General features: G+C 39.2%; 1 protein-coding gene across 2 annotated transcripts in view; it reads left to right on the forward strand.

The window, feature by feature from the left end:
• Window positions 1–204: 204 nt before the first annotated feature.
• LOC110964004 (pleckstrin homology domain-containing family G member 3) overlaps window positions 205–12,765 on the forward strand; it is a 35,550-nt gene continuing 22,989 nt past the window's right edge. Inside the window, exons 1-2 of one of the 2 annotated variants that reach the window (XM_051960876.1) lie at window positions 205–320; window positions 2,502–2,553. In XM_051960876.1, the coding sequence (XP_051816836.1) occupies window positions 2,505–2,553 (49 nt within the window). In that variant the 5' untranslated portion in view covers window positions 205–320; window positions 2,502–2,504. The other variant, XM_051960877.1, reaches the window with a different exon arrangement.

Here is a 12,765-nt window from a genome sequence, read left to right on the forward strand (position 1 = left end):
GTCATTTTTTATTTCAGATTTTATATGGTTTTGTTTTCCCTTGCTGCCCGCCTGCATTTAATTCAGGTGTACCTGTACACGAGAATTTATAGAATCTGATCTAAATACATCAGCTTTTCAGAACCGCAGACATATGAGTGTGCAACAGGACAACAAAACACTTTAGTCATGCTTTTTCTCCTTTTTAAACGAGGCGCATGCGCAAAGGAAAGCAGAGCGGCGCTCCAGACGGACTTAGGGGAAACACTGAAGAGTTTTTATTGTTCGTAAACTGCAGCGGACCGTTGGAGGATTTATTACAGCCTGTCAATGAGCCTGAGGTGAGTCCACAAGTTCTCTGCATGTTGTCAGGAGATGAAGTTCAGAAGAAACACTTCGCTGTTCGGTGTGTGTTGATGTGAAGTCCTCACCGTGCTTCTCATCACTCTCTCCGCTTTATCCGTCAATCTACACGGAAGTGTCCCGGTTCTGCTTTGCTTTTTACTTCAGACACCTCGGGACATGTAAAAAGAAGAACTGTGCGTTTCGTTCGGCCTCTTCTGATTAAAAGTAAGTCTAATTTAAATCAAATCACAGCTGCAAAAAGTTAGGAGTTCGGTTGCCTCCCCACGAGCTTGTAGGTGGGGTTGCTGATGCAGAACCACATAAGTAAAACTTGATATTTAAAGATTACATGCTCGTCTGAAAAAATACATGACTCTTTGAAACAACCCCATGACTGTTGGAATCAACAGGGATCAGCCTTTAATTCGGCCTACATGTGACACACAACAGAGCATTTGTCTTCAGTAGATTTAAACTTTAACCAGTTTCTGTCGGAGCCCTCCGCCAATAAAACGCCCCAACAGCCGGCGGCTAGAACAAGTCTGAACCCTTCAGAGATTTGATCAGATTAAGATGCCAGGTGAAATATATCCAGCCGTAAACAACAATGGGTTTATCTGTTTCAGAGAGGCCCCAAGACCAAGTCTGGTGATGCGTGTCCTTGTGCAGAAAAGCTAAAGAATCCTAAAAGCAGCACTTTTAAATGGAGTCTGTTTCACATCGTTTCATAGGAAACTTAATTGTCACTGTTGCAAAAAAGCAGTAAGATGAATCAGTGGGCGTTCATGGATTAATATGTTGCTATGGTAACCAGCTCAGGTATAACTTGATCAGTGCTGCAATCTGAGCATGCTCAGACTGACTGCCTCAGGCAAAGACCATAGACTATTTCATCTTTATTGTACAGTCTATGGCAAAGACTTGAAGGCTGACAGCAGTGGTTATCATGGCAACCAGACTCCTACCCCATCCATCACCACTAATCAGTTGAATCGATCAGTCATCAGCAGCCAATAAATGAGGCTTTACTCAGATCAGTGGATTCACAGCACAAAGTAAAAATCATCAGGGACCGAGGGAAAATGCAAGTTTGTCAATTTATTCAATGGGTAGAAAATTCATTAAAGTGTTCTGATGACTGATTAACTGAAAGCTTCTGAACTGATGTTTTCTGTCCGAGTGATAATGAGTTGACCCTTTTATTTATTTTGACAATTGATTCCTAGTTTTTGTTATTGTAAAGAAAAAAACATCCAGTACCTGCTATTTAAAATTAATCTCAGATGTTTTGGTTTCTTATTTGTGTAATAATTAGCGGTATATTTTAGGCATTTAATTGTTTGTTGAAAAAAGTGAAACATTTGAACTGCACACATTTTTTAAACTTGGCTTTTTACTAACTTTACATTGTTTAAAGACAAAACAGTTAATTGATTAATCCATAGTGTAATGCTACTTTACAGGAGGATTCACAGCAGAAAAAAAAAATCCTCAGTGAAAAAAGAAAGAGACATAAACTTAGATAAAAAATGAATCTGCAACCGTCCTAATGATCGATCAGTTGTTTTATGTTCTCAGTTTCAGTTCAACAGATCTGATGACTGTTTAAATGCACAAAACTCACTGACTTTTTTTTTTTTTTTACTGTTTACTGGCATTTTTAAATCAACCAATTAATTGATTATGCTACAACAAATCTGCTGTAATGAGGTGATGGCCATAAATTTGTGATCCTAATAAATCCTGTTACCTACAGATTCTAACGGTACATGAAGAAAAGAAAAGAAAAACAAGCTTTGAAATGATGAATGCCAAATGTTTCCCAGTGCAGCTCAATACAAAATCTTCCAGCAGATTAAAAAAAACCAGTAAAAACAATTCAAAGAATTTGGACGTCAGACTGTGTGAAACCAGCAGGTCTCTGTCATTCCGGTTCTTCACAGCTCGTCTCGCTCTGCAGGGTTTTTGTTTTGCCCTCAACATCACACTGCAGACTCAGGTGAATCTGACCACACCACGCTCACCTGGTGCATGTCTGAAGTGTCTGATGTGTTCGCTGACTGCTGCTGAACCTGTGCTCTCTCTTTATCCTCACCTCCTGAAGATCCTCACCCGTGTGACAGTCAGAGCAGACACCATGTCTTAGTGTTCATCTCCTTTCTGTGTGTGTTTGGCAGGTGATGCCTGAAGGATCCCTCAGCTCCTCCCCCCACGTCTCCATGGGTGAAGGTAAGAGGCTCCGCTTCCTCATGTTCACCACATCCTCTGTTGTGGTTTCAGTTCAGAGTCAACAGAAAGACTGTTCTGTCTTTTATGAGCTCTCTGAACGCATGTGCGGTTCTTTCATGATCTGTGTTTGGCTTTTATTTTGAATAAATGGAAATATCCAGCGGTATCTGAAGGCCCTTTCAGACCTGTAGTCCATACTGCCACCCTGACAAGTTGGCTTTGTGTCTGAATTAGCAGAAGTAAAAGTTGCAATGGCATTCTGACTAGGTTGGGCTTAGTAACTTTTTTTTGTATCTCTTTCAACACGGCACAAGTCTGAGTTGCATAATGTTGCTTTAATGGATAGACACATACTAGCAACCTACTGTACTCTGAGTTGTTTGAAAGGATTTTGTTACTTATTCCATGTTTCTGCACCAATATTGGTCCAAAAACATCACAAAGATAAAAGACTGTCTTGTTCACTTTGTGTTAAAAAAACAACAAATTTCTTACAAACTAAAATGTCCACAAAAGAAAACTTTACTGCTTTGAAAACAGAACAGGTCAGATCAACGACACTCCTCAGTAATAATGTAATCCTGGTTTTTACACAACGTTAACAGGAGCTGAGGTTCAGTTTGTTGATTCCAGCTGTTTGCTCTGAGTTTATTAAATGCCAGCAGCTTCAGACAGCAGCTCAATCCATCTGAGTGTCTCCACAGAGAGAGTTTCATGCATGTGCTCATGACGAACAGCAGTAACTTCATTTCTAACTTGTAATTTTAAATAATCACATGGAGACAGGATTGATCAGGATATAACAGCAGATCACGTCTTCAACTCAGACAGGAAAGCTGTTACAGTTTATAAGTTACTATTTTATGAGCTATTTGTAGCATAGCTGATTTTGATTTAGTCTTTATTCTGTCATATTTGTACCATAGTTCTGTAAATCACTGGTGGGTGGGCCTGAATGACGCTTTACCATCACTGAAGAATGACAAAAAATAACTTCAACTTCCAGTATTTTTGTACTTTCACTCAAAGGACTTAAAGGTCTTAATTTCCTTTTTTGTCCGTCAGTCAAATATATTATTTATTTGTATTGTAGCTGAAAACAGCAAATATTTATAATATTTGCTTGAAAAACAAACCAGTTAATGAATTGCCAGAATAATGGCTGTGATCAATCTTCTGTTGATGAATTGTTGATTCTACAAACAGTTGGTTCATCCATGAAATGCTTTTTTGTTGCTGAGTTGCATAAAGTGAATTCATTTGATCTGGAATTGTTGTTATTAAGAACCTGGTTCTTACTGGTTTCCATCAGACTGTTGCCGGTATGAAAATCGTTTCAGATTAATTTCCTGTTGATTTGATCAATTGGTTGACTGTTGCAGTCCTCGTTTTTGGTTCAAAAGTTGAGACTCAAGTTTCTCTGAGGGTATCTCTGTCTGCTGAGGAAGATCATGGGATTGGATGGAAATCTCCAGAAGCTGCGCTCATAGAGCTGCCTCAGTGTGGGAAGAGAGCCACATGGAGTCCTGAAGATCCACTACTTTGGTGGGGGGACAGTAGCAGTGATCCTGGTCCAGTTCTCAGTCTGGTCCTGAGTTCCAGGTCTGTCTGTGTCCTCACAGGCTGAGCTGATCACAGATCAGTCTTTGTTGCTGTCTGTGTGGATGTGAGCCGTCTTTCTTCTCCGTGGTGGAGGGAACCAGCAGCGCTCACATCTGAACTGTCTCAGAGGACAAAGGCCGTCTGTCTGCAGAGTCCGGCTGCTTGGAGGTGACGTCACGCTTGTTGTGTTTCCTGTTTCACAGTGAAGACACAAATGATGTTGATGATGCAGTCTGTAGGTTTGTTGTTAAACATGTTGCTGTGCTGATGGGAACAGTAGATGTGCTGGTTCATCCTGTGAGCAACAACAAAGTGACTAAGATAATAGTGTACTAATAAAATCAGCTGTAGTCCTGCTGCATGATGTGTTTGCAGGTAAAAACCTTGTTTACCTGCTGCTAAGTGATGACAAACACTTAAGAAAGACAATGAAAACAAGATTAACTCTCATGTCCCTCAATGGGAGGAGGCAGCTCTGTTGAGTGAAGTCCAGCAGGTGGCATCTCGCTCTGCTCGTCCCTCTGAGGCTAATTGGATTAAGCCCCGCCCCCTTCCGTCAATGCTGCAGGTGCATTCTGTCAGACCTGAACACGCTTGAGGAGACTCAAAACCTACACAGTCCTGGTTTCAGTTTGCCTTTCATATCCTTGTCGTACAGCTCTGCAGACTGCGCTCTCTTTAAGGTAGGTGGGAATTTTACAGAAGAAATGTCAGATTGAACCTCCTGCAGTGAAACTGTCAGAAAGTAAACCTGCTGACTTCACGACCTTCACTTCTTATATTTAGTCTCAGCGGTGAGACAACACAGAAGGCAGCAGACTGTTGTTGGTCTTAAGGTTTGTTCTGTTATATATGCAGACATTCTGTGACATTCAGTTAATCTTGTATTGAAGAAGGAAAAAGAGAAATGTGTTTCTGCTCCAGAGGTTTGTTGTATTCTCCCTCCGTTGTGGTTGACTAAGCTGGTTGTGTTTGTGTAAATAAATCAGATGTTTGACTTTGATAACCTTCAGTAAAGTGGATGTAAATCACCGTCGGCATTTATGCACGACCAAAAATTAAAATGTGGATGGCAACAGCAGACAAGGAGAACTGACGGGTGAAGTGATGCAGTAATTTGAGAACTTTTTAAAATGAGCTGGGGTTTTTTTCTGAGTTTGGTTGGTGGCCTCCCTGCAGGATGAAAACACTTTGATGGTTGAACATCTGATCCAGAGTCAGTTTCTGATTGCACATATAGCTCGCTGAATGTCACAGCTCTGAATGGAGCCTGTCGACATAGCAACGGTTGCCACCCTCACAGGAGCCTCATGGACAGTTAAAATTTACAGGAAAATGCCTGCAGAAAACTGTCCTGTCACGAGATATTGATCTGATTATTGGATGCAGTCTGTGTGCGTATCTGTACTCCAAGATAATCTCAGGTCACATGACAAGACTCTTAATCGCCATGGGAACCGGCTGACTTTAACTGTGTTACATAAGACAGGTGCTGTGATGTCACTGTGCTGACATCGTCGCCGCAGGTTTCATACTCATACATATACTGTTTTGAACTGGTTTATTCTAGACTATAGGGTTTATTCTGGTTTAAAGTGGTACTGTCATGGTCTTTACTGGTTTGTACAATACTTGAATGAACTAGTTTGTGCTGTGGTGGTTTATCATAGTGAATTGTGGTAATCTGTGGTTTAGGTTATGTTACATTGCATTTGTGTCTTTATTCTGGACCTAAAGTCTGGACTCGGTAGTTCACAGTGCTCGAGAAAGTAATCAGATCTTTTACTGCATTAAAAGTACTGATAAACACTATAAAGATACTTCTGCAAAAACTTCTTCGAAAGTTTAATCCAATAAATGTAGTTAAAACATTAAAAATAAAGCAATCACCTGGGGGAAATGATGCAGGTGGCTGTTCTACTGTTGTGTATTGTATGTATCGCTCTGAAGAACTGAAATTAACCCTCGTGTCGTCCTGTGGGTCAAAATTGGCCCATTTTAAAATTTGAAAATGTAGAAAAAACATTTTTACAGTGAAACTTCTTATGTCCACATTTTCAAAATTTTTGGGAAATCTTTGAACATTTTTGGTGGAAAGAACAGAAATGTTAAAAAATGTTTCTAAGAACATTCACAAAAAAATCAACCAAAATCCAGCGAAATCTCCTGGATGTTTTTTTTTTTTTGTGAATATGTGTATATGTAATCACTTTAGATGTTTTTAGTATTTTTTTTTGGAAGATTTTTACTCTTTTTTTGAAAATATTTACAAGAATTTTCTTGCCAAATTTGGGGGATTTTTAAAAATGAAACTTTTAAGGGAAACTTTTAAGGAATTATTGGAATGTTCTTCCTGAAGGTTTTGCAAATTTTCAGAAATTTGGGGAATATGTTTGCTGAATTTTTGGATTTTTTTCAGACAAGGAAACAATATTTTTTGATGCCCGTAAATGAAGACAACAAGAGGGTTGATATTTAATAATTTCTCTCTATATTTTTTATTTTAATTTTTATAAGAAGAAATCTCAAATATTTGTCGTTCAGCTCACGTCAGTCTGTGGAAAATTTTATATAGATGAGTTTAACTTTCAGGCAATGCTTTAAAAACACCTGTGGTTCTTAGCTTACTGTGAAGACACCGCTTGACTCCTCACCGCTATCTGCTCAGCAGTCCTATGTACTCTGCTACATGTGCTGCAGACGGTGCTGAGAGTGCTGTATGAAATGGATGTGGAGCACCTCTCCTGGACAAATTCTGTCGCTGTTTCCTCAACTGCTGAGCCCAGACTTTCCCAGAGACATTCAGTTCTTGTTTTGTTGATTAAATCAGCTGATGGAGATTTGAACAGCTGATTGGTCGTATCTGTTAGGGCATGCTGTGTTGTTGTTAGTTGTAATGTGTAATCTCCACTGGTTCTCTCTCTGTGCTGGATTATCTTGCTGCTTTATCCTCATTATTACAGATTAGACACACACAAACGCACAGTTGTTTCCGTTGCTTCTGAGGACACCACGTTCTACATTCATTACCTTCATTACTCACCTTACACAAACATTCATGCTGAAACTTACCGATGTGCGGGGAATTCCTGTTACAACATCATAATACAAGCACAGACTGAGAACCTCAAGATGTCTTTGACAGCAGTGAGGATTATAAACATACGTGCTCATTGTAAAACTATTTAATGGAGATGATGAAAACATGTAAAACCCTGGAGCTGTAATCATTAATTAGTCCAGCAGGTTGTAAAAATGACGGCTTCGACATCTAGTAATAATCTTTTCTAGTCTTATCTAGTAATAATTAACTGAGATTCTGACAAATTTTCAATAAATTCATGTCATTTTATTTTGAGAGAAGGTGAACCTTTTCAAACATTAGGTCTATATTAGAGAAATTAACTTTTCAACTTGTAAATCTAAGAATTTGTTTTATAACATCGGTGTTATTGATTATCGGTGCTGAAAGTTTCAGATGCCTCCGACACTGACGGTTCTACTTTACCGATAAAGCTCTTAGATTGTAGCTGCAAGCATTCAGGTCAGGTTCAGGGGTCTGAACGACTCCTGGTCAGTGACCTGCCAGGAAACGAGGGGTTAATCCTCTCAGAACAAGGCATTCGAGGCACGCAGGATCTCTTGACACACCTCGCCAGTAATCCCCATCCCTCCCTCCCCCAGAGAACAGAGAAACGCTCAGATATGAATCTCTTCCTGTTTACCTGCTGCAGTTTCTCAACTTGTCTGACTCAGCAGCCTATTGCAGATCAGCCACACTGACAGGAAGCGGTGCATCTCCTCAGACGCTAATTTATTGTTTCCTGTGAAACCAACCAATCATGAGTCACGTCAAATAACCACTAATCTGGAGGAATCTGTCATTTTGGGAACTCGGGGAACTCAGGTCTCCAAAACAAGGGCAAAACTGAAATATTAAAGGGAAGCACGAGTCCACAGATGTATAATCGTGTCCACTTTATTTCTACTGAAAGAAAATCTTTGAACAAAAACCTCTGTGGAGCAAAATGCAGTGAAACTTTAATTAAATCCTCCTATGTATCTTGTGTAATGAGAACATTGACAAGTACTAGCCAAACAGATCTCAGTGTTCATCAATGAACAGCTCTAATCCACTGGAAGCTGCTCCTTAAACACATAATGAGAAACAATGTCGTAATACACAGCAGGGATAACATCTGATGTGTCTCAAAGAGACAAAACCTGGGTATTAAAACTCGGACCCCCGAAAGTTGTTGGTGGATTTGAAAAGCGACGTTAAGTTTTAAAAAAAAAACACCAAAATTACTCCACCTACTGAAGCTATAAACTGTTTAAACACAGAGAATTGTTAAATATTCTACTTTTTTCCCAGTCCTTGAATGAACCACGTGTCATGCTGATCTGTTGGGATTTTTATCAAAGTCACCTTTTCTTCATGTCTTGTTGGAAAATTTGCTGAATAAAAAAGTGTTGGTACATTTAACTGTGTACAAATGTCCTGCTCAGTTAAAGACATTAACCATGATTCTGTAAAATGACAGTTTATTAAATATAGGACTGTAAAATCAGGTGAAACTGATTAAAATCGATAGTTGGCGTACACAATTAATTAATCTTTCACCTCTGAATCCAAATCACAAAGATCTTTTTCAGGAAATTTTGATGGGGTCTTAAGGTCATACTTCACTAATTATCAGCACAGTTTAGAGGCTTTTTGATAGATAGATAGATAGATAGATAGATAGATACTTTATTAATCCTGAGGGAAATTCGAGACTGTGTTCAACATTAAGGTTACCGTAGTATATACTCTAAAAATCTTGCTGTACAATACTACAATAAGAAAGACTTTTAATTTTTAAATCTATAGAGTACTAAATGTAATTTCAGTTAATATGGATATTGTGATTTGCTAAATGCTTTAGTGCCTTTTTACCACATATACTCCTTTACAATGTGCAGGTAATTTTTTCATTTTTTAAACCTTCACATACAAAAGTCTGTCAGTTCATCCTTTGGGAATTTATCTGAGCAGCTTATGCTACAGCTTTGGATTGAAGGTGACAGTTAGGGAATAAATTTATCAGATATTTCTAATTATTATGTAAATCACAGATTTTAAATCAAAAATCTTTGTTCTCTGACAACACAACACAGAACTCCCTTTACAAATCTGCTATTTTAAGTCCGTGATTGAGACGCCAGAATTGAGATACTGAGCCTTTTGGATTTAAATTTGAACCAGTTAAAATACACTTTATATTCCATAGAGGTCTTTCTGATCTTATGTCCGCCTCTGCTGGTTAAAAATAGAGCAGACAAAGCCAGTCGTGTGGAGTCACAGCGTGGATCCGTGCTGTCGCATCATGTCGAGACGTCGTGGGTTAAAGAGCTCCGTTGTGTCTCCAGAACAGCCGGCCATTATCCTGCAGCGTAACCCCGCCCCTCTAAAACGCTCTGTGACACAAACAAACAAACCCAGAACAATGCAGACAGAGGAGGAGATGCTGCTGCAGAGACACCACACTGTTTACATATTCTCTCATTTCAGCATTCAAACACAAACCGGCCCATCGTTGATATCAAATCAAACAGCTTGTCATCAGCAACACAGATCAGCTAATGATTGTTGTCTTTGTAATTTAATCTGTCGGTTATTTTCTGCATTGATCCATTAGTTGTTTAGAGAATATCATACATTATGAAAAAGAATATATAAAAGAGTTAAAATGCCACAGCAGTAAAATGCAACATGCACATTAATCCAAAATCATCATATGTAACATTTTACAGCAGAATGAGGACTTTTCATCTGTTAAGTGCATTTTGGTGATTCTACTAACGCACATGAACTTAAGTAGAGACTTTTGGGCTGTCGCACAGCTAGATTTTTGGACAAATAAAAGTTAATTTACACCTCGGAAAAGTGCAACAGTCTAAATTCAAGAAAATCTAGCACAAGGCTCCTTATAATCTTTGTGTTCTGAGCTTTCAGACAGTTATCATGGTGTTTATCAGCAGGTGGACTTTGTCCAAATCCTTACAGGTAGATCTGACCCCTCAGCAGCAACTCTATCGATTAATTATCAACCCTTAAGTTAATAGCCAACTATTGATAATCGATCACTCTGAGCGAACTCCATCTGCTGATAAAGACTCATAAGTTAATCGTTCACTGTCGTTTTTCATGATGACATAGTGTTCAGTGTTTCTTTGTAGAATAGAGTTTTTTTTCCCTTTGTGTCTTTTAAAAGATGACTTTACATTTTCTTGAGTTTTTACCTGCTTTTTTAAATATTGGTCTGCACTGATGGTTCTTTTCATTAATGAGTAATTTGTTGATTTCTGGAGTAGTAGATTAGTTCTTTGGTCCCAAAAATGTTGCACCAGGCCTATCCTCTTGGCACTTTCATCTGTTTTTTTTTCTTTTACACAGGAGCAGATTTTCAAGAATACTTAAAAGCTTTTTAAATGAGATTTAATCAGAGGACTTCTAGTAATTTATTCTAAATTCTGATGGCAAAAGCGTACTACTGACCAGATAAAGTCATTTGTTATGAACAGGTTCATGTGGTACAAAAGTCACATTTGGACCAAGGCCACAAATGGACTTCATTGATCAAGAACTAAAACAGGAAAGATAAGTTCATATTTGACTGCGTTTGGTGTCTCAGCCACTATTTTCTTTTTCCTTGTCATTTTATGTCATTTTGTGGTCGTTTGGCGTCTTTTTGTGGTCCTTCTGTGTCTGTTTTTAGTAATTTTACATTTGTTTGCTGCTGTTTTGCATCTTTTTCTGGTCATTTTGGGATTGCTTAGGGCGAGTTTATGCTAGTTTCTGGTCATTTTGCTTATTTTTCTATTATCAATTTGCATCTTTTTGTGGTCGTTGTGTCGTTTGTGGTCATTTTATAGCAGTTTGTGGTCATTTTATGTCTGACTCTACATTTACTGTTTTAGAAGAGGAAAGAAAGCAAAATTTTCACACTGATGAAGCTGAGAATTAGAGAATCAAAGAATTTATACTTTTTGTAATCAAAATATTACTTGAAGAGATTAGTTGAGTAAATGTTTATCTGTCAAAATGGACAATTACCAGCTTATTGATTAATTGTTGGAGTTCTAATGAAATCTTTCCTTGTTAGTAAACAACAGATTGATTGCAGATATTATGATGATGGTATGAAATGTGCGTTTCTTGCAGGAGAGTTGTCACTTTGTCAGTTTCTAGATCTAGGGCTGCAACTAATGACGCGTCGACTAATCGTCTGAGCACGATACGTCATCAAAAGCGGAAGTGAGCACGCAATGCAACAGAAATCGGCGTCCGACCGGAGCGCAGAACACGGACAGACGTCGGCGCTGCATCGTGCATATATTGTGTATACACGATGCAGCGCGGATGTCTGCATTTAGATACAGCTGTATAGTAAACGCTGACATCCGTGTTTACGATAGATCGCGGATGTCTGCACTGTGTCGTGCATACATAATACATGCACGATGCAGCGCCGATGTCCGTCCATGTTCCGCGCTCCGGTCGGATGGCGATTTCTGTTGCATTGCGCGCTCACTTCCGCTTTTGATGACGTGTCGTGCTCAGACGATTAGTCGACGCGTCATTAGTTGCAGCCCTTTCTAGATCAAGTCCTAATGTCTCTGTCTTTTCTTTAACCCTGAGGGGGAGGTTTTAATTTCAGTTTTACTCTGTGTGAGAAGCAGTAATGTCTTTCAGTGGTACAATACCAACCTTGAATATTAATATGATGATGGATTTAAACCCCCGTCAGCCCTCTCCTCCCCTCCTCCTAACCCTGCTTTGTCCTCCTCCATCTCCCGCTGAGATCAAAGTCTCCTGAAGGTCACAGAGTAAGCGAGTGAAGTTGAAGTTCGACAGCAGGCCGTCAGAGGGGGATTACATTTATCTGACAGCTTTAGTTCTTGTTAGTGACTAGATGTAGATTTACAAAGCTAAGCTGAGTTGATCACTTCTGCTATTGTGTTAAGCAGTTAAAGTGGCTCCACGTTGAGCAGCAACAACACAGTTCAGAGCTTACAGGGACGTTTTCTTCCTACGTCCCAGCAGTGCAGCTTCCTGATTCACTAGCAGGAGTGATTTGAGTCACTGACATTGTGTTGCTGCATCTCCTCCTTTGGCAGATTTCAGGGGACATATTCAGCCCAATTTCATCTCAAGTGTAAAAGCAGTTTAAGCAGAGCATATTAACCAAAAAATAACCATCCCTTTGTTTTAATGCAAAAAAGTACATTCTGAAAATATTCACATTTAATTAACTGTGTTTTTACAAGTATGTGAGACGAATATTAAAATCGGTTCCTATAGTAATGCCCGAAGGGAGGACACGTCGGGCGAATTCACAGGACGAATGCCCTTCGCACGACATTGTCCGATGGGGTGGGGGTGGAGGGGGTGAATATTCGGATCTCAAAATTAGTATCTGGATACCACCGTCGCAACCGGATATTCGGGTCCAGCCCGAGCAAATAAAGTATCTTTCTCATGGACATCCGTAAAACTTTAAGTTGTAACCATGGTTGACTCTTTCTGCAGGACTTCATGTTGGTTTGATGTTTGTTAAACTTTCA

The sequence above is a fragment of the Acanthochromis polyacanthus genome, chromosome 16 (assembly GCF_021347895.1).
Source record: "Acanthochromis polyacanthus isolate Apoly-LR-REF ecotype Palm Island chromosome 16, KAUST_Apoly_ChrSc, whole genome shotgun sequence".
NCBI lineage: Eukaryota > Metazoa > Chordata > Actinopteri > Pomacentridae > Acanthochromis > Acanthochromis polyacanthus.